At 44.0% G+C, this 21,975-nt stretch overlaps 1 protein-coding gene across 2 annotated transcripts; it reads left to right on the top strand.

Annotated features, from left to right (window-relative positions):
- The first annotated feature begins 476 nt into the window (after positions 1–476).
- On the top strand, positions 477–19,482 carry LOC133357056 (intelectin-like protein). Of its 2 annotated transcripts, XM_061574801.1 has the most exons (8): positions 477–693; positions 3,470–3,619; positions 4,675–4,809; positions 5,833–6,086; positions 14,065–14,223; positions 15,725–15,848; positions 17,298–17,401; positions 19,235–19,482. In XM_061574801.1, the coding sequence occupies exons 1-8, from the start codon at positions 639–641 to the stop codon at positions 19,385–19,387; spliced, it is 1,134 nt and encodes a 377-aa protein (XP_061430785.1). In that variant the 5' UTR covers positions 477–638; the 3' UTR covers positions 19,388–19,482. The 2 variants fall into 2 exon arrangements, with proteins under 2 accessions (XP_061430785.1, XP_061430786.1); XM_061574802.1 differs by lacking the exon at positions 3,470–3,619.
- Positions 19,483–21,975: the final 2,493 nt, after the last annotated feature.

The following is a 21,975-nucleotide window of genomic DNA, read 5'->3' as shown; positions in this document are numbered from 1 at the left end:
ATTTTTGTTCATTTCACAGAGATGGAATTTTGATATTCGAGCTGGCCCTTCGGCCTCACACCCCCACTTCAGCACACAATGACAAGCGTGGCGCAGTATATGACAGGAGGGAGTGCTGGGGGGCGGGGGGGCTTCATCCAGCAGCGGATTGATAAAGAAGCTGTAAAGTAAAACGCCAACTACATGAGAAGTGAAGCCATCGCTTCTTGACCTCTGCCAGAATCCGCTGCGCTGGATGAAACACCCGCGATCTTTGCCCACCGACTCCCACCCCCAGACCTTCACCATCATCTTTGCACCGCATCCGTCAAGGACCTCTCTTGAACCAGAGCTCCATCAAGTGGCATGAGGCACCTTCTCCCCCCCCCCCCATCCCCGTTGGAAATTCTTGCTGGAGAGAGCTTGAAATGCGACGGCGCTTACCACCCTCCCCCCGCCCAAAAAAATAAAACCGAGCCACTGTTTGCAGAGGAAGGCTGCCAAAATGTCCAGCCTACAGAGCTGCCCCTCGTGCGCTCGACAGATGATGTCGCGTTAGCTCTGCGAGTTTGGCAGCGAGCGGTTCTTATTTAAGGAGGGACGCATCTGGACCACGAGTGGAGCCGGCGTCCCGTACGAGCTGCGGATTCCACGTGGCGATGGGGACTCTGGGAGCGTTGCTGTTGTTTCTCACCACCAGCGCGGCACTTGTGTGTAAGTTTCTCGATTTTTTTTAAATGAATAAACTCGTCGATTTCTTAGTTTTGTAATTCACGTCTTTACGAAAATGTCCGCTTCCGAGGTAATAATGTTTTTTTTTATCTCTATTTGTAGAGCACACTTTCGAAGCACAATGTTCAATGCCACTTCACACGAGTTAAGATCAAACCAAACATTTACAAAAGCCAAATGTGAGCAAAAGAATAATCCACGTATATAAGGAGAAGACACAGCATTATAAAAACGGTAAAATAATTAAGATGCCAGAATAAATTCAGAAGGCTAAATTACACTGGTCAACAAAAAAAAATTATGGCCTGGACTTTTGCAGCTGTTTTAGACGAATTTCAGGGTGCTGATTCCAAATCTGATCTCAGATTTGCTCTATCACATCTCATTTTATGCTATCGGCATACCCCATTTTCATTGATTTTACCCGAAATTAACTCTGTCACTTATGATTGCAAGTTGTTGCGAGTCAGTGACTACTTTTGTGTTAAAATACGGTGCTGTATTTTTAGGATAGTGTGTTTATAATATCATTTTATGTAGATATCCACATTTATTTAATATTTTTATTCTGCAGTTTTTATTGAAAATGCAATATTTGATATCTCAAAAACCTGATATGATGGACAAAAACTGATGCCAGATTTGGAATCAGCACCCCAAACTTACCTTAAAACCGTTGGAATACCTTATGCCAGAAAAAGTGTGTTGACCAGTGTTATAGAACTGGGCCGGCCGCCTTTGGCCGTGATTTGAACGTCGCCACCATGGGGAGCAAAACCTCAGACGCGATCGGACAGAGAGCTCCAAACACGAGAGGCAAAGTTCATCGATTCACGTCAAGTTAATAATGCACGGTTAGAAAAGGCACTCGAAAACATCGACAAGAACAAGTCCGCGTGCATTGAGCGTTGAGGGTAATATTCTTGATGGGTTTTTTTTTATTTGACAAAAAGCTGTAGTCACTGAAGCAGTTAATTTCACAACTTTTGGAATTGCACTCAAAGATACATTTCTCCGTAACGTACTATTTTATCTGGGCCTCCATTTCACGGGAATGTTTTACTTGTGATGCTGACATTTTAATGCTGTTCTTAAAGTGAAGTTTAATACGATATATTTTGCAATGGTTCACAACTATGTATGTACAAGAGGTTGAACTTTGCATTCACCGTTTGAGCATCGTTAAATTCCGATTTGCTTCGTCCATTATGTAATTGTTTCGGCTTATTTATTGCATCTAAACGACAACCCACAAATGCGGCCAAAGTTGGAATAGCTTCGGCTGAATTTGTACTTTGTGGAGCAGCTTAATAACGAAATCGGGTTGTGAAAATGGTTCTAGATTTGAAGTTTTCGTGACTGCAAGGATTCATACTCTTTGGTTTTTTCGGTAAAGTCACGTAGGTAAAAAAATTCAAATAAATGAAATCACGACGTTTCGGAGGCAACACAAGCTTCCGTCTTCAGGTGGAACCGTCACAGCTAAATTACTAATACAGCAAAATTACTGATACAGCAAATGACTGTATCAGAAGTTTAAAATTACTGATACAGTCATTTTGCTGTGACGTTTCCACCTGAAGACGGAAGCTTGTGTTGCCTCCGAAACGTCGTGATTTCATTTATTTTAATTTTTTACCTTACTTGACTTTACCGTTAAAAACAAAAAGTTGTGAAAATGGTTGTTCAACTTACTGGTGAGCTGGAAAAAATAATAATTGGCACGTTTGTTCAACGATTGTAGCCATGGAAATTTCCATTTGTTTCGCTGTGGAGGGTGATGGAGCACATCACGCAAAGATGTGGCCCAGTCAGTGCGTGTCCTAACCCAAAATCAATTGTGAATAATAACACTCATCTTCTTGGTTCTTTCGGTAAAGTCACGTAGAAGGGAAATAATAAAATAATAAAAATAAAACATGATAAAATAAAATTCTCACGACGTTTCGGCCACAATACAAGCAGCCGTCCTCAGGTGAAGAAACAGAGCTGTCTGAAAGACAGCGCTCCAATGACAGCTCTCTCTTCTGTCTTCACCTGAGGACGGCTGCTTGTGTTGTGGCCGAAACGTCGTGAGAATTTTATTTTATTATGTTTTATTTTTATTATTTTATTATTTCCCTTCTACGTGACTTTACCGAAAGAACCAAGAAGATGAATCCCTGCAGTCACGAAAGCTTTAAATCGAAAAATAATAACACTGTTACAACTTTGCTTGGTTACTTGGCATATTTTGAGCCTTCACGTGCAAGAAACACATCACGGTTGAAAGGAAACATTCCTAATTTAACCAACTGTCGGCTTCCCAAATTTGGAAGGATCATTGTGGACAGGTCATAACAGTGCTGATTTGTAACAGTATTCACAAATATAATTTCCACACATTCCCCCCCCCCCCCCCACTTTTGTGTATAGAGACATTCTCCCCCGCCCCCCCTTAAGATCTTTGACGGAGTGATGTCAATTCCCCCAGCCAACTTTAAAACAGTGGGAGTCTCTCTAAGTGCATGCTTGATCATTTCCCCCGGATTTGACAGCGTAAGCGGTGAAGTTCATACACTGATGTCCTTAAACGTAACAGCGCTGCCCGACAGCCAACCATATTTTCGAGGACTGGCCCTGACTGCCCTCTTTTTTTTTTAAACAATGGTTGCTAGACGGAGGGGGTCGGACTAACAGTGCAGGACGTGAATTTGACCGTACGTCGCCACCAATCGTGCTCACCGACCATGCGGTGCACGTCCGTGCGGTCTTCCAGCTGCGGCTGTCGGTGGCAGATGGACACGAGCGGACAACGTCACTCAAGCCATTAGCGGCCTTGCCGTCGAAATAATCCCCACCAATGGTGTCACCCCGGTGAGGGGACCGATCAAGTACCCAAACTTCTTCAATGCTTCTGACGACGGTGGTAGGTCAGCACGCTCCAACGATTCGCTATAATTCCGCGTGTTGTACTCAACTAAACTTTATTTTTTTTTTACACCAGGTAAGGCCCACTGAGCTATACAGTTCTTTTTTCAGAAGCGACCTGGCCATCACAAATGATGGCTCAACAAAGTGGATTAGCACGTGGAAATGTAAAGCAACCGAATGCTCTAAACCCGTGTGTTTAAATGTGGGGGGGGAAAACGGGAGGACCCAGAGAAAAATCCCACGTGACCACGGCGCGAAACATACAAACTACAAATATACAGCAGCAGCAGGCGTTCGGGTCGGGATTAAACCCACGACCTCCTGTGTACCAGGCGAGTTAGTTAACATCTCGCCACTGCAGAATCTCACCACGCTGGGGCCGCAAAGTGGGCAGGAGAACAAAGTATTGAGCTGTTGGGCCCGGAGAAACCGGGGGATCGATCGATGTTCTGTCGCCCAAGAGGTTCATGGCATTAAATCGTGCATTCTCACTTGCCTTGTTGGTCATGGGGGTTGATTGGCTAATGTGGTTTCTCACCACAGTAACCACATCGGCCGGGGAGAGCTGAATAAAAAAATGGGGGGGGGGGGGGGGGGTGGGGAGCTGGATTGATTTTGATGTAAAATCAGCACTTGTTAGCCGCGGCCAGGATTGAAAGTGATCGGGATCATAATGTAGCGCACTAACCACTGCCTCACTACTCTCCGAACTCAGAAAACGAGAATTGTCGGTTTAAAAATGATCAGCGAGTTTCTAATAGAACATAAGAGTGGTCTGACTAGTGGAATCAGAATGATTGAGTATGAAATCGGGTTGCATGAGGTGTAAATGTTTTTTACTTAGATCGCGTAAGTATGAATGTGTCGAAACCCTCCACCACCCGACACAGCCAATTAGTAAGGGATTTGTCACGTAAACACAGCGCCAAATAGTGACTACTTCTCCAACACACCGGTAGGCTGGAGTAGTCACCTATTTGGTGCTTTGTTATTATTAATAATATTGGTCGCGAAAGCCTACGTATTAAACTGCATGAGGTGTGTCTGCAGGCATTACGATTACCAAGAAGACATGCGACAATTCATACGACTGGACCAGCTGTGCCAAAAATCTAGCGGACGCGTGCTGCAAAAAGTACCCGAGATCCTGCCTGGAGATAAAACAGACGACAGACACAACCAAAGGTAATCCTGAAAACCATCACATCCATTTATCTTCGGCGTCGAGGACGTGGCTGTTCTGTTCGGTAACAATTCCATGTCCTGCCATTCTCCCCGCGAATGGCTGGGGCTCCCTCTCTTGTCCTCTTTGCCAACTCGTTCCTCGTCCCGGGCCTTCTGCACATCGATGCTATCGGAGGCACCTGCACAGGGGGCACAACGACTTATTGCAACGGGGGAGTGGGTGGCTATGCAAGTGGGTGGCTATGCAAGTGGTTGGCTATGCAAGTGGGTGGCTATGCAAGTGGGTGGCTATGCAAGTGGGTGGCTATGCAAGTGGGTGGCTATGCAAGTGGGTGGCTATGCAAGATACGACTGTGCTCGCCGACCCCTCCTTTCTGCCGACTCACTTGAACTGAAATAGCTACGGTTGTAATAAATATATAGGCTATAACTAAATTGTATTGTTCTCCTATATTTAAAAAAACAATTCAAAACACGTGTATATATATATATTTTTACTTATCATGTGACCTGTTTTGCCAGAATCAATGCATGCAAAATAATAATAAGTTTTACCCTTTCTGGCAATAACACAGGTGGTTCAGATCTTCAAACACCAAATAAAAACCGTTTGCGAGGAATCAAGTCTTAATTAACCACACGTACTTGTGGTGAACACGCAAACACACATGCTCTGATAGCATTGTCTTTGAAACTGATTGGCCTATACCAGAGACAGCCTCCTTCACGACCTCGTCTCACCAGCAGTGTTAGAGCGGGGAACAACGCAGAGGTGAACAGCACAAAGACAAGGCACTGTCAGGGCATTTATAGCTCGGGGTGAGCAGCTATATCATAGAATCTTCTATTCTTAATTTTCATAAAATGTGTGTAACTTGTTTATCTGTAGCCAACTGGGGTCCTGTGTGCGTCGCATAACGCTGCTGCCACATAACCCCCCGGCCCCCCCCCCCCCCATGGTTGCACTCCTTGCCCCTGGTCACGATCTCTCTCTCTCTCGATGCGCATTGTATTCACGCACAGATGGCATCTACTCGCTGCAGACGAAGGAAGGCAAGCTGTACCAGGCGTTCTGCGACATGCACACCAAGGGAGGGGGCTGGACCCTGGTCGCCAGCGTCCACGAGAACAACATCGCGGCCAAGTGCGCCATCGGCGACCGCTGGTCCAGCCAGCAAGGCAGCAACCCGTTGCCGATCTTCGTGGATGGCGACGAAAACTGGACCAACCTCAATGTCTTCAACAAGATCCTCTCCGCCACCGACACCGATTACAAGGTCAGTTCTTCTAGATTTGAAGCTTTCGTGACTGCAAGGATTCATATTCTTAGTTATTTTCGGTGAAGTCACGTAGGTAAAAAATTGTAATTAAAATTAATAAAAGTAAAATAAAAAAATCACGACCATAATTATAAAAATGGGGCCTGTCCTGGCTCACCCCCCCCTCAACCAGTATATATACGGGGTAGTATCTCTTGTGATCTCTCATTTACTTGATACAGCAAGCGTGCTGTGACGGTTCCACCTGAAGACGGAAGCTTGTGTTGCCTCCGAAACGTCGTGATTTTTATTTTATTTTTATTTTATTTTACTTTTATAATTTTAATTTTTTTTACCTACGTGACTTTACCGAAAAAACCTAAGAATAAGGTCAGTTCTGCTCGCCGTTCTTGCGTTTGCCAGCAAACGTATCGAACGGACGTCCTACGGCGACGTCCTGGACTCGTTTCTATTGTTGGATGCCACCGATGAAGCCGTTTGGTGTTACGGCTCTCCGAAAACAAATGGAGAATCATGACTCAATGAGATTCCGGCATGACCCTTCATGCCGGATCCGTTCACCGTCTTTAAAGGTGGTACAGCAAAGGAAACACTGACCAAACCCTAGAGCACATTCTAAGCCCGAGAGCGCATTTGTAAAGAGCAGAGCGCATTGCAAGCCGCAGGACGCATTTCCAAACGGAGAGCGCATTGCCAGACGTGGACCACATTGTCAACTCCTGCCAACTTTGCAAATACAACTGAAGCAGCAGCAGGAGGGACACCAATGGCCATCGCTTGGCTTTCAAACTTGAATATCGACATTTAAGTTGCTATTCCCCAAGCCACCGCACACACGAACAATCCAAATCACTCGACCACCTTTTTTGCCACTTCGTCGAGTTAAATCAAACACTCTGGCCGCCGCTGTAAGGGGAAAAAGTTCCTCGCTAATGTGGACAGCTGTTTTGTTGGACAGCTACGCAGTCATTGTGTCAAATCCGCGTGCCAAATCGACCGTAGCCATATACCAGTTGATTAAGCCTGATCCAAGGCAATCTGTCCCAGCCGGGGCCTATGAACAAGTGTAACTGACTTGTAACGGGCATGTAAAGCGGTCTAATAACCCAGTCCCGGGATTCCTGCCAATATTTAATTACGAGCCACTTTGGACACGCTTTCACTCCGACGCCTTTCCAGGACCCTACAGGCGCAGCAATGTCCTGCCTAGTCCGTAAGTTTAATCTATTTCTTGAAAATGTTCAACGTTATGTCACACATTCAAAGCAAATTTATCAGCGTGCTGTATCACATGATATTATACCCCAGGCCTACTGTAACCACCGATCTATTAACCCTAGGTCAGTGTCTGTGATCAACCACAGGAATTGCTGACCCAAATGGACTGGGTGACTTTAGTAATCTGAAAGTTCTTCTTGGTTCTTTCGGTAAAGTCACGTAGAAGGGAAGTAATAAAATAATAAAAATAAAACATAATAAAATAAAATAATTCTCACGACGTTTCGGCTACAACGCAAGCAGCCGTCTTCAGGTGAAGAATGAGACACTACCAAACTAGGAGCTTATATATAAGCTGCGTTGGAGGTGGAAGAGCGCCTTAACAAAAAGAATGTGCATATGAAGAGGAATTTAGCATATTCATGGCAAATGCGTAGGCGTTGAAGGGGGTTTCAAAGTCATATTATGCCCATGCATAATGCAGGATTAGCAGCACCAAGGGGGGGTGCAGGGATTAGCAGTAACAAAGGAAAGGAATGTTAATGATATGTAGCTGCAGTTACTCAACAACCACGTAGAAAACTAAAGTATAAACTACATAAAAAACTAAAGTATAAACTGCTTAGCACCATCAGTATACTTACTATACTCTACAATAAGCTGAGTTACTAACAGCAAGTAATACATTACAATTCTACGTCGTAAAAATTCTGTAATATGCTTCCATCTAAACTTTATTCTCTTACATCACACGAGCATATACCGTACTATATACTGCCATAGATAAACCCAACATTAAATTATATACTGTATTGCTGTAAACCAACCTATACCTTATACATTTTAATATAATACTATGTATTATTCTACACACCCTAATGTGTATCGAAATGGTTTATTACGTCCTTCCAATGATTGCTAAACCAGAATCCATCTTCTCGGTTAAAATTGTCTCTGTGTTTGTATATGTGGATCGCCTCATGAACGAATCTCTCATGATAGCCAGATGGCTTGCAGAGAACCTCTGTCTTGGAGAAGTCAATATCATGTGAGCCCACTGAGTTGTAACAGTGATCTGCCACGGCTGAGGTGTTTGTCCTACCGTGTTTCAGGTCAGCTTTATGTTCACGGATGCGGTCCGAGACATGTCGTTTGGTTTCCCCAATGTAACTGCTACCACAGAGGAAACTTAGTTTGTAGACGCCAGGGTACTGTATGTCTGGAACCACATCTTTTACAGACGGTACCAGATCACGGATTTTATGTACTGTGTTGAATCGGACCTGTATCTTGTGTTTAATCAGGATTTTGGAGATCTTTTTTGTGACCCCAGCAATGTAGGGTAAGGTGATGGTCTTGAAAGGCTCCTCAACAGGATCCTTCTTGATGGTTGGAGTGATGGCTTTGCGGATTGTGTAGTCGGAGTAACCATTAGCCTTAAGAGCTTGGCGTACGTGTTTGAGTTCACTGGCAACGTGTTCATGGTCGGAGATGCATTGGGCTCTATGATATAGAGTCTTGATGAGGGAATTCTTCTGGGATGGATGGTGGTGGGAATCCGGTTTTAGATAAGCATCCGTATGGGTGGCTTTCCTGTAGACAGAGTGGCTCATTGAACCATCAGGTCTCCTTTTGATTAGGACATCCAAAAAGGGTAGCTTGCCATCTTTTTCGACTTCCATGGTGAATCTGATGGCTGGGTGTATGGAGTTGATGTGGTCGAGAAATTGGTCTAGAGCAGCACGGCCATGTGGCCAGATGACAAAAGTGTCGTCTACGTACCTCTTCCATAAGGTCGGGCGTAGAGTGGCAGTCTGGATGGCGTCCGTCTCAAATTTCTCCATGAAGATGTTGGCTACAACCGGAGATAGGGGGGAGCCCATTGGGGTGCCCTCAGTTTGCTTGTAGAAAGTTTCATTCCAGGTGAAGTATGTATTGGTTAAGCAGTGTCTCACCAGGGGGGGGTACCCCAGCATTCAGTCCATGATGAACCAAGTCTTCAATGATTGCGATGGTGTCAGGTACAGGAACCTTGGTGAATAAGGAAACCACTTCAAAACTGACAAGCAGGTCGTCTGGGGACAGGGCAATCCCCTTGATTGTCGATACCAGGTCAGTAGAGTTTAGTACCGCAGAGGTGGTTTTTCCAGTGAAAGGCCGTAGGATTTCAGACAAAAAACGAGCCAATTTATAGGTGGGGGAGTTGATAGTAGAGACAATGGGACGAAGAGGTGTATCTTCTTTATGTATCTTTGGCAAGCCGTATAATCTTGGTGGCCTGGCTGCAGAAGGTTTCAACGAGAACTGTTTGGTCTGATCAAATAATGCGGTTGAATCAGAAATGATTTTGTTGGTTTTAGTGACGAGGCTGTTGGTGGGGTCTCTTTTTATTTTTGTATAGCTGCCATCGTTGAGTAGTTCTTGAATTTTGTTGTTGTATTCTATTTTGTCCATGATGACAGTGGCATTGCCTTTGTCGGCTGGGAGGATGACAATGTCATCCCTCTTTTTTAATTGAGCTAATTCAAAACGCTCATCTTTGCTGATGCTTAGCTCTCATCTCAGAGAAAATCATACTTACGCGCACCGAACTAGATCAGTTAGACAAGACACTCTACAAATCACACTTATCTTTGAGTGCAACAATGTCCACATCTGATTGGGAACATGTAGAAAAAATGACTGCCTCTTCAGCTGCCGCTATGTCGACTAAATGTAAGGACAACTTGATTTCCAAATTCAACCGCCTCTCAAACAAGAAACCGGACCCACACATTGAAAAGCTAGATGTTAACAAAGTCGTAATTAATCGCAGTAACAGTTCTATTTCTGAAGGTCTGAAATCCGTTTTAGCTAAAGGACTAAACTTTGCAGTCACACCTAGACACATACCAGTTAATGATATAATTGCTCGAGTAGATGTAGCTCTCAAGGGCTTGAGTCACATCGCTGCAGACGTAGCAAGATCTGAAATCTCTGCAACCCTCAAAAACGCTAAGATGCCAGCTAGCAACATCAGCAAAGATGAGCGTTTTGAATTAGCTCAATTAAAAAAGAGGGATGACATTGTCATCCTCCCAGCCGACAAAGGCAATGCCACTGTCATCATGGACCAAATAGAATATAACAACAAAATTCAAGAACTACTCAACGATGGCAGCTATACAAAAATAAAAAGAGACCCCACCAACAGCCTCGTCACTAAAACCAACAAAATCATTTCTGATTCAACCGCATTATTTGATCAGACCAAACAGTTCTCGTTGAAACCTTCTGCAGCCAGGCCACCAAGATTATACGGCTTGCCAAAGATACATAAAGAAGATACACCTCTTCGTCCCATTGTCTCTACTATCAACTCCCCCACCTATAAATTGGCTCGTTTTTTGTCTGAAATCCTACGGCCTTTCACTGGAAAAACCACCTCTGCGGTACTAAACTCTACTGACCTGGTATCGACAATCAAGGGGATTGCCCTGTCCCCAGACGACCTGCTTGTCAGTTTTGAAGTGGTTTCCTTATTCACCAAGGTTCCTGTACCTGACACCATCGCAATCATTGAAGACTTGGTTCATCATGGACTGAATGCTGGGGTACCCCCCCCCCCTGGTGAGACACTGCTTAACCAATACATACTTCACCTGGAATGAAACTTTCTACAAGCAAACTGAGGGCACCCCAATGGGCTCCCCCCTATCTCCGGTTGTAGCCAACATCTTCATGGAGAAATTTGAGACGGACGCCATCCAGACTGCCACTCTACGCCCGACCTTATGGAAGAGGTACGTAGACGACACTTTTGTCATCTGGCCACATGGCCGTGCTGCTCTAGACCAATTTCTCGACCACATCAACTCCATACACCCAGCCATCAGATTCACCATGGAAGTCGAAAAAGATGGCAAGCTACCCTTTTTGGATGTCCTAATCAAAAGGAGACCTGATGGTTCAATGAGCCACTCTGTCTACAGGAAAGCCACCCATACGGATGCTTATCTAAAACCGGATTCCCACCACCATCCATCCCAGAAGAATTCCCTCATCAAGACTCTATATCATAGAGCCCAATGCATCTCCGACCATGAACACATTGCCAGTGAACTCAAACACGTACGCCAAGCTCTTAAGGCTAATGGTTACTCCGACTACACAATCCGCAAAGCCATCACTCCAACCATCAAGAAGGATCCTGTTGAGGAGCCTTTCAAGACCATCACCTTACCCTACATTGCTGGGGTCACAAAAAATATCTCCAAAATCCTGATTAAACACAAGATCCAGGTCCGATTCAACACAGTACATAAAATCCGTGATCTGGTACCGTCTGTAAAATATGTGGTTCCAGACATACAGTACCCTGGCGTCTACAAACTAAGTTTCCTCTGTGGTAGCAGTTACATTGGGGAAACCAAACGACATGTCTCGGACCGCATCCGTGAACATAAAGCTGACCTGAAACACGGTAGGACAAACACCTCAGCCGTGGCAGATCACTGTTACAACTCAGTGGGCTCACATGATATTGACTTCTCCAAGACAGAGGTTCTCTGCAAGCCATCTGGCTATCATGAGAGATTCGTTCATGAGGCGATCCACATATACAAACACAGAGACAATTTTAACCGAGAAGATGGATTCTGGCTTAGCAATCATTGGAAGGACGTAATAAACCATTTCGATACACATTAGGGTGTGTAGAATAATACATAGTATTATCTTAAAATGTATAAGGTATAGGTTGGTTTACAGCAATACAGTATATAATTTAATGTTGGGTTTATCTATGGCAGTATATAGTACGGTATATGCTCGTGTGATGGAAGAGAATAAAGTTTAGATGGAAGCATATTACAGAATTTTTACGACGTAGAATTGTAATGTATTACTTGCTGTTAGTAACTCAGCTTATTGTAGAGTATAGTAAGTATACTGATGGTGCTAAGCAGTTTATACTTTAGTTTTTTATGTAGTTTATACTTTAGTTTTCTACGTGGTTGTTGAGTAACTGCAGCTACATATCATTAACATTCCTTTCCTTTGTTACTGCTAATCCCTGCACCCCCCCTTGGTGCTGCTAATCCTGCATTATGCATGGGCATAATATGACTTTGAAACCCCCCCCCCCCAACGCCTACGCATTTCCATGAATATGCTAAATTCCTCTTCATATGCACATTCTTTTTGTTAAGGCGCTCTTCCACCTCCAACGCAGCTTATATATAAGCTCCTAGTTTGGTAGTGTCTCATTCTTCACCTGAAGACGGCTGTTTGCGTTGTAGCCGAAACGTCGTGAGAATTATTTTATTTTATTATGTTTTATTTTTATTATTTTATTACTTCCCTTCTACGTGACTTTACCGAAAGAACCAAGAAGATGAATCCCTGCAGTCACGAAAGCTTTAAATTGAAATCTGAAAATTGTGCCACAGATCCAGTGTTACAGCACCCACATTCAAAGTAGATATATCTGTGTGCTGTATCACATGAAAGTATGCCTGAGGCCTCCTATAACCACCGAGTTGTTAACCCAATGTCAGTGTCTCTGACCAACCCCAGGAATTACTGACTCAAATGGACTGAGTGACTTTAATACACAAATAATGTTGCCACAGACCCTCTATGTTTAATTACAACGACACCCTATTGATGCTGCACAATGATTAATTTACAATTAACAGCACAGAACACACAAGTTCAAATCCTCGTTGAGTGTCCACATGCCCTTTGTCCTACTCGGGGTCAATACAATGAATACCGCAGTATGGAAGGGTAACAGTGGTTGTGACATAGAGTGACTGGCAACTACCACGGGAATAAAGAATTTATGATATTGTCCATTTAAAACGATCGTGGTGGAGCGGAATTTTTTAAGTTGGTGTATTTGTCACCGATATTTGTTTTAGATTTTCTCCTTGAGATTGTAGTTTTGATGACAGGCTCAGCTGCCACTCGGATGGGTCCAGGCGCATTAGAAAAACACAACAATGATAACATCGTTGTATTATTTTTTCCCTGGACGATCTGATAATCGGACGGTGTGTCCTAGTGTACTGAAGCGTTTGCAAAGAAAAAGAAACCCAAAATAATTTTGTCCCAGTTGAACTTTTTTCTCAGTTGATTTTTTTGTTCTAACCACATGGTCGACAGCATACGCAAAGAGGGGTGGGGGAAACGCTGGCTGCTAGGCGTGGCTATCTCAGTAATGGGCGGAGCCATGAAAGTGGCTATCTGAACAGCAGGTGGGGCAGGGCGGTCAGTGGCAGAGCTACTCACTGTGGGGGAGGGGCTAGTGGGGGGAGTGGGTGTGGTTATGTGAAAGTGGGCGGGGCTTAAAGAGAGAATGGCTGGCAGCTCACAATGTACAGGGACTCCTCTACTTACGAACGAGTTAGGTTCCAGAGGTCTGTTTGTAAGTCGATTTGTTCGTAAGTCCAACTTTAGCCCCGTCGATTCCAAACACGTTGAACGGCATGTACACCAAACGCGGAGAATGGCTTCAAAAGTTTAATAATCTCCTGTAGATGTAGATTCCACTGGTTCTTCGCATTCTGCAGATGTAGATGCCACCATCGCCATCTAATGCTCAGTGGTTGAACGACTCTCCATCCGAACAGACAACTGGACAGGTTTGTTTGTAATTCTGAAAGTTGAATGTTCTTAAGTAGAGGCGCCCCTGTATGCAGATTAAGCCTCCCAAATGTTTTAGTTTTATCCGTCTAATGCCGTTTTTGTGTCGCGCGCACATGTGTGCATTCAGAACGAGGGATACTATGACCTTGACGCGGACGATATCGCGATATGGCACGTCCCAAATGGGACACCTTTGCCCCAGTGGAAGCAGTCGGCGATCCTGCGCTACCACACGGAAGTCGGCTTTCTGGAACCCCTCGGGGGGAACCTTTACTCCTTATACAAGGTATGTACGGTGTGAAAGAAGTTCAACATACATACATATACCATGACAACTTGACACACTTTTCTTGAGATGGCACTTTAGTGAAGTCACGTTCACTTGACACAGGCGGAGACCCCCACTGCAACATCCCCGAGTCTCCCGCGCATCTCCGTTATATACGGACCGAGGCCACGCCCCCCTTCTCGACCATTCTCGCTGACTCTGGACGCTCGCTTCACCAGCAGACTCCACCGTCCTCTTCCGTCACTTGACCCCGCTCCCTTCTCGATCATTCCCGTAGCCACCAGTCCCTTCGCACTCACAGCGGACACCCCTGTCATGACTTCGCGTGACCACTAGTGCATTCACACTGTCTGCTGACTCCCCTGTCATTATCTCCCGTGGCCACCAGTCCCTTCACACTCACAACTGACTCCTCTGTCATTACCTCCCGTGGCCACTAGTCATTACACATACATGGCCCCATGCGCTCGTGTGCGATTGCCCATGATGTTTTGGGCAGTTGTGGATTTAGGGCGAGGGGGCAGGGGGGGTTACATGTGCAGCATGTATCTGAGCTCCGTGTGTACACAAAGACAAAGATCCCCTGTATATCCTTAACATACTGTTGGGGCAAGTGCTGTTAGCAAGCACCTATGAAGGCCGGAACAGCACACACATGGGTGGGTGGCCAGCACCAGGCCCGGCCGCCTTTCTCTTCCAAGTGGCGATGTTTACACACATCACCAGGTACTCATTTGAGGCTGAGTTGACCTTGGCAAGGCCCAGGACTGGTTCAGAAAATCGCCACTGGTGTCAGCCGTGAGCGGGAACTCGGGTCACCGGGTTCCGTAGCGCAGTGCGATAACCACTACACTACCGCTCCCCATATCTACCAACACACAGTGCCAATACACACACACACGCTCACCTGCAAGTCACGTGTCCGCGTACGTGTGTCTGGAGGAAGGGGGCCTAAAGTACCACCCAGTCACCCACCTGCCCTCAGCCAATCACGACCCAGCAGCACTCTCGATGCCACTGTGACCTCATGATCAAGATCTAATTTTGTTTTTCCCCGAGATTCACAAAAAAGTATCTTCGCGATTCGCGGACGGAACGCAATCCATGTATTGCCCACCGTTAAATTATTTAGTGTTGCTTTGTAACTAGTGATTAATAGCACGTTTTAAAACGCTTCTAAATGCTGTAATAGCTGAACAGTTACGTAAATTTGATCTTTGTTGTTGTTGTTGTTAAAAAAACATGGTCAAATGCGCCAATGTCTCTACAATACATTTTAACTCGTGCATAAAGTAAGAGATTCATGCTTACAGGTAACATTCAGGGAAATGGATAGGGGTTGGGTTTAGGTTTACGGGTTAGGGGATAAGCCTTAGAGTTAAGGTTGGGGTGAGGGTTTAAGGTTTGTTATACCAAAAATCTATTTTTCACACAAATCTGCAGGGACAGTAGTCTCGCCCTTGTTAAAATCTAATTGTTTGCACTGTTTATATTTCAGAATTTCTACCCATTGACGTTTGGTTCAGGCACCTGTCAAATCAATAATGGACCTTTTTACCCAATAGTTTACGATTTTGGAAGCAACAATGTTGTCAACTCACTCATCTGCCCTAACTGTATAGGTGAGTGACTATTACCGAGCGTTTAACTCGTCAAAATTGGGTTCACGCACAAAACATGTTGCACGTTCGAAATGAAGACAGGAGGGACTTCACATTGATGGCACCACATTTATTTGTAATGTCTGTAAAACACAACAATATGTACAGTATATCACGCTTAGCAGGTCTACAGCAAGCCTCCGTTTTCCATGCTGCTAGTGTGAACATAGGCAGTCCCCGAGATACGAAAGTCTGGCTTACGAATATCCATACTTATGAACGAACCGCAATTAGACTGTTATTTTTCGATTGAAAGCTTTCGTGACTGCAGGGGTTCATCTTCTTGGTTCTTTCGGCAAAGTCACGTAGAATGGAACTAATAAAATAATAAAATAACATAAAACATAATAAAATAAAAGAAGTTTTATTATGTTTTATTTTATTATTTTATTATTTCCATTCTACGTGACTTTGCCTAAAGAACCAAGAAGATAGACTGTTATTATTTTTAATCATACGACTTGTGAACGATCGTTCGTACTTATAAACCGAATCGCGGAACTCTTTAGTTCGGCGGAGCGATGGTCACGAATGAAGACTGAGTAATAGCCGAGGAATGGAGCATCTCGTCTCGTCGTATTTTTTTAGCGCCTTGAGTATTAACAACGTTATGTATGAACGTAATGGTGAAGACTAGGTGATTACAATAAGACGAGAGGAAGTGATGGGCGGACCGGTGACGCGTGAATTCAGTAAAACCTTGTTTTATACGAGAGCAAATGACGATGGACGCATTGGATGGACGGAGAATGAGTGGTCGCCGTGGAGAGAGAATGTGAAGGAAGAACAGTAATGGTTGTGGTTAGAATGGGGAGAGATTAGGGGGTCTTGGGATGAACGAGGGGTGATCCAATGAGGAAATACCCTTTTTAACAACCACCCCTGTTAACGACTAATCACTTAACGACAGGCCTCCATACAGCCCAATGTGTAGTGTATAGTAGTGTAGTGTATATAGAAGTGTAATGTGTAGTGCCTCCATAGAGCCCAATGTGTTTACTTACCGACCATTCCCCTGTTAACGACAGGCTGTTGTAGGTACAGTAAATATGAATTAATGCATTGATTAACCGTGTTAATGTTAATACTATGTGTTTATAATGTTGTTGGTATCTTTAAATAGCTAAAAGAAAAAAAATTTCGGTGAAAAATTATAACTTTCGATGCGATCTGAAAGAATTAAGCCTTTAACGTGCATCTCCTATACTCGTTTAATTACCAAATCGCTTAGCGACCGCTTTCGTGGAACCAAGTACCGTGGTTAAGAGGGGGTTCGACTGTAGAACAATGAAATCAGGTTCGAGGTGGATTATTGCGTCGTAGAAATATGGGCGGGTGACTGAGGACTCCTTCATCCAGCAGTAGATCGACCGAGACTAACAACGATTCACCCCCCCCCCCCCACTACAGGTGAAACACGGCCAGGGTTTGTGCAGTTCCGAGTGTTCAACACGGAGAAAGCCCCATTCGCCCTCTGCTCCGGGGTCATGGCTCTCAAGTGCAACACCGAGCATGTGAGAGGAGCATTTGCACCATCCGACACACGGTGTTCAGAGTGATGTCATGTTACACTCGCCCCATACGGTAAAGCAGAGCCCGGGGGAACAAACCCACCCCCCAACCCCCCCCGTCACCTCATTTCATAGGGCCATAAACACCTCAAAAATAGGCCTGTGAAAGGCACGCATCCATCATTGGTAACGTACTCTTTGGTTTTGTCGTTGGTAACGTCTTGCAAATGCCCCAACTGGCAGCACTTTGCGTTCTGTGAGTTTTGCCAGCGCTCACTCAGTCCGTCTGTGAACGCGAGCCCTATTTCAGTTGTTTTGTTTGCATTGTTATTGGATAACACTAAGTTGCGTGTTAATGTGCGGTTGGATCAACTGAGGAGTTGGAAAGTCCTATTCTGTCCTCAGTAAATTAAAGGGTCTCCACCACCTCTGCTGTATAGCAATTGCACATACAGGAGACTCGATTAATTATCCACGCTAACGACGGCAAGGATGGCCGCAGATTATCCAAAAAAGAACTATTTAACGAGGATCTCTTTGCAAAAAAAACACGAGTATATGTATAAATTATGAAATTTGGTATGCTAATGAACCAAAAAATGAGCAATACATTCTCTCCTTCACCTGTTTAATTACAAAAGTCCATACACAAACACACGCACAGTTTCACAAATTAACACTCACAAATACATGATCGGATAAAGCACTCAAAATTAAGCACAACTGACGATTTCTACTGTTACTCTTTCAACTTATAATGAATACTAACGATCGCAAGAAGACTCAGCTCACTAAGTGGATAGCAGAGCTACGCCAATCAACATCAATCAAACTCCGCCCACTGTTGTAAAGATATGCAACTACTGTACTGTAGAGGCGATCACGTAGATTTCGGACTAACCGGAGCACATATTTGTTCGGTTTAAGCACGTGGGTTGTAAAAAACATTTCCAAGAATAACACTGTGGGCCTGTTTTTAGATGATTAATTCGTGCTTAAGGGAGAATCCATGAGTTATTAATTTACGTCAAAATGTCAGGTGCACGGTTAATCCACAAATTGGATAAACCGCACGCGGATAATCAAGTCTACTTAGGCGAAGCCTTAGGAGTGGGTGATGAGGATGGCCACTCACGAAAAACTGTTAAGGGAACGCAAAAATGTATATATATCTCTATGATCACAGACAACTGGATACCTCAGACCGTGCAACGTGTCGTGAACAATTGTCCAATCGGATCATTCAACAGTGATCTGAAACAAATCCAGGTGGATATTCCTGAAAGCAGTCGAATGGATGTCAAATCTCAACATCAAATTTGTAATCTGTTGCAATCCCCCCAAAAATGCCATATGAAAAAAGAAGGCAGATAACTTTTTTTTTGTTACCAAATTTTATGCATGTGTCCTAAAATTCTGAATATTTTGGGTAGCACACACGTCATTTGACATTTAACGAGTGACAACAAAAGGCAGGCTTGCTGCAGTGGATGGCAAATAAATAGTTACAACTGCCTCCATTAAAAACACTTCACACACGAAATTAACGGTTTACATTTACTTAAAGAAACGTAGACGCTGAGTCACCGACCCTCAACGAGTGAAGCGCAGCTAATAACCGAACCGGTATCTGCATACATGGTTCTTACACATTTGTCAAACATGGTACAACCCAGAAAAACTGCTCACGGATAACCGAGTGGTTAACCGTATAACCGAGAGGTTCACCGTACACAAACGCCGATCTCAGACTCCGCTCTTCCCCAATTTCTCAGCCATTTCGATGTGTGACTTTGCTGCAGCCGAGAACTCTAACCCGTGCTTGTCTCTCTGCAGTACTGCATCGGCGGCGCGGGATACGTTCCCGAGCAGTCTCCGAGACAGTGCGGCGACTTCTCCGCCTTCGACTGGGACGGCTACGGGACGCAGATCAGCTGGAGCTGCTCCAAACAGTTGTTGGAGGCATCCGTACTCATCTTCTACCGCTGACGAATTTCATTTTTTACATCATGGGACCTCCTTTGCCAGTACCAAAATATACTAATAGGGGTTTTCCCCTTTTTTTTTTGGCAACAAAACTGACACCTTTTGCAAGGAATCATGTTTACATTAACAACAAATCTTGCAGTCAAATGCAAACAAAAAACAATACTCTGATAATTTATGCATTGTCTTTGAAACTGATTGGTCCACACCAGAGACAGCTTTCTTTAGAGCTTAGTCTCATATGGTGTTCGACCAGATGATGCCTTTTGGCTGTCTCTGGTGCGGACCAATCAGTTTCAAGGACAATGCATAAATTATCAGAGTATTGTTTTTTGTTGGCATTTGACTGCAAGTATTGTGGTTAATGTAAACATGATTCCTTGCAAAAGGTGTCCGTTTTGTTGCCAAAAAAGGGGAAAAACCCTATTAGTGAATTTCATTTTGTTGGGTTAGGCTACGCAATAAATAATGGCAAGACTTGCATTATAAAAGGCCCTTTTGCAAACCCGTCGTAGCCGAAAACTAAATTGTCACTTCCACAAGCGTTCAATGCACCGATTGTTGTTGCATCTTACTTGATAGTTTTAAGACCAGTTCTCACAATCAAATCAGGCAATTGGATGAGGGCCATTTTGTTCGATACGATGTCAAAATTCCAGGTGAGAAGTAAATCCGGGAAGTCATTCTAGCTTCTTAGTAGTCATTCAGGAAGTAATTTCAACTTGATTCTGACTTCCAGGATTTGATTGGGACTTCCTGGATGTCCTTTAGATGGTTGATGTTTTATTTGAAGCGAATTTTTCGTATCATTCCTGCTAAATTCGGTTGCTAGGATTGTTCTTTAACTCTTCCAGTAAGTGTGCTGAAACAATTATATTTGCCGCGTTGTTAAACGTTTGAAACGTGACCATTTAATTTGCTTGGCTAGATGGAGGCTCTTAATGACACATAGTTTTAGATCATTACCCAAAATCGATTATTAAATCACACTGGCAATGAAAACCTAAACGGACAGTGTACTACAGTTACCACGATATGGAGCCTTTACAATATATCACAAAATATAGAGATAACAGATAATCACGTCATCCGTTTTGTACAATATCATTACATGGCTATTACCCATTCAATCACGTGCCTTACAAAAATGTTTTTCTGAGTAATTGGTGGCTTGGCAGTTATGCGATGTAATCATTTCATAGCCGTCTGGAGCACTCTTCCTTTCGATATTAGGAAGTCACTGGGAGCTACGCACTTTTAAATCATCCAGATGAAAAACTAACTTCTTTAGAACTGCTCTTTGTGTTTAGTTTGTTGTCCTTCTCCTGCACCTCCGATTAGCGCGGTTGGCTACGTGCGGTGTGAAAGACGTTTAACATACATGACACTATACCAGGGGTCGGCAACCAAAATAACAAGAAGAGCCATTTCTTTCCAATTCGGTACAAAATTCAGTATTTCAAGAGCCGCAATGCATCTGAGTACATACTGTACTCAGGTACATATCGTCAAGAAGCAGCCCGTAAAGAGCCGCATGCGGCTCCGGAGCCATAGGTTGCCGACCCCTGCACTATACACTACAATATACACTACACTACATAGTACACGATAGACTACAATACACACCACACTACTATACACTACACTACGACACACTACACTATTATTACTAAATAAACTATACTACAATACACTATTATACACTACACCACTATACTAAATTGAAAACTAATTTCTTTAGAACTGCTTGTTGTTATGTTTACTTTCTTGTCCTTCCCCTGCACCTTCGATTAGAGCGGTTGGCTACGTACGGTGCGAAAGAAGTTCAACATACATAATTATTAGTAGTGTACTGTGCGTTATAAGCAATATAGATTATACGGTTGTAATGATTGTAGCAGCGAAGAGCAAAAACAATAAACTAAACATCCGAATACAATGACAAAGTTACGGCAAATTGATATCGCGATAACTGTCACGTAAGATTTGATCTCGTATTGTATGATAGAAAATGATATCATGGCACACACTAGTGAGGGCACTTGGGCCTGATTGACATCAAGTCACCGTGTAAGGGCGCCCCTAAGGAAATGAAACCGTATCAAGTGAGTGAGGCGTTGCGGTCGGATCCACTTGGTCTTTTGAAGCCTTTCAAAAGCCAGCAGACATATCATGGGTCGTCCTTCTCTCGGCGATTTTATAAATTTTCACGACTCGGGGTCAAAATTCGATTCAACAATTGATTACTTTTTGTTTCGTTTGCATTTCTTCTTTGTTCAACCTTGTTTGTACTTTTCTAATGACAGTAGAGTCAACCTACGGTGTAAATGGACTAGTGGCCAAGGGAGGTAATGACAGGGGAGTCAGCCTGCAGTGCGAATGGGTTAGTGGCCACAGGAGGTAATGCAGGAGAGTCAGACTGCAGTACGAATGGACTAGTGGCCATGGGAGGTAATGACAGGGGAGTCAGCCTGCAGTGCGAGTGGACTAGTGGCCATGGGATGTAATGACAGGGGAGTCAGCCTGCAGTGCGAATGGGTTGGTGGCCACGGGAGGTAATGACAGGGGAGTCAGCCTACAGTGCGAATGGA

This window comes from Lethenteron reissneri, chromosome 56 (assembly GCF_015708825.2).
Source record: "Lethenteron reissneri isolate LAM-NWPU_2019-01 chromosome 56, ASM1570882v1, whole genome shotgun sequence".
Lineage (NCBI taxonomy): Eukaryota > Metazoa > Chordata > Hyperoartia > Petromyzontiformes > Petromyzontidae > Lethenteron > Lethenteron reissneri.
The sequence above is the reverse complement of the archived record's forward strand: the minus strand, read 5'-3'. Positions and strand labels throughout refer to the sequence as shown.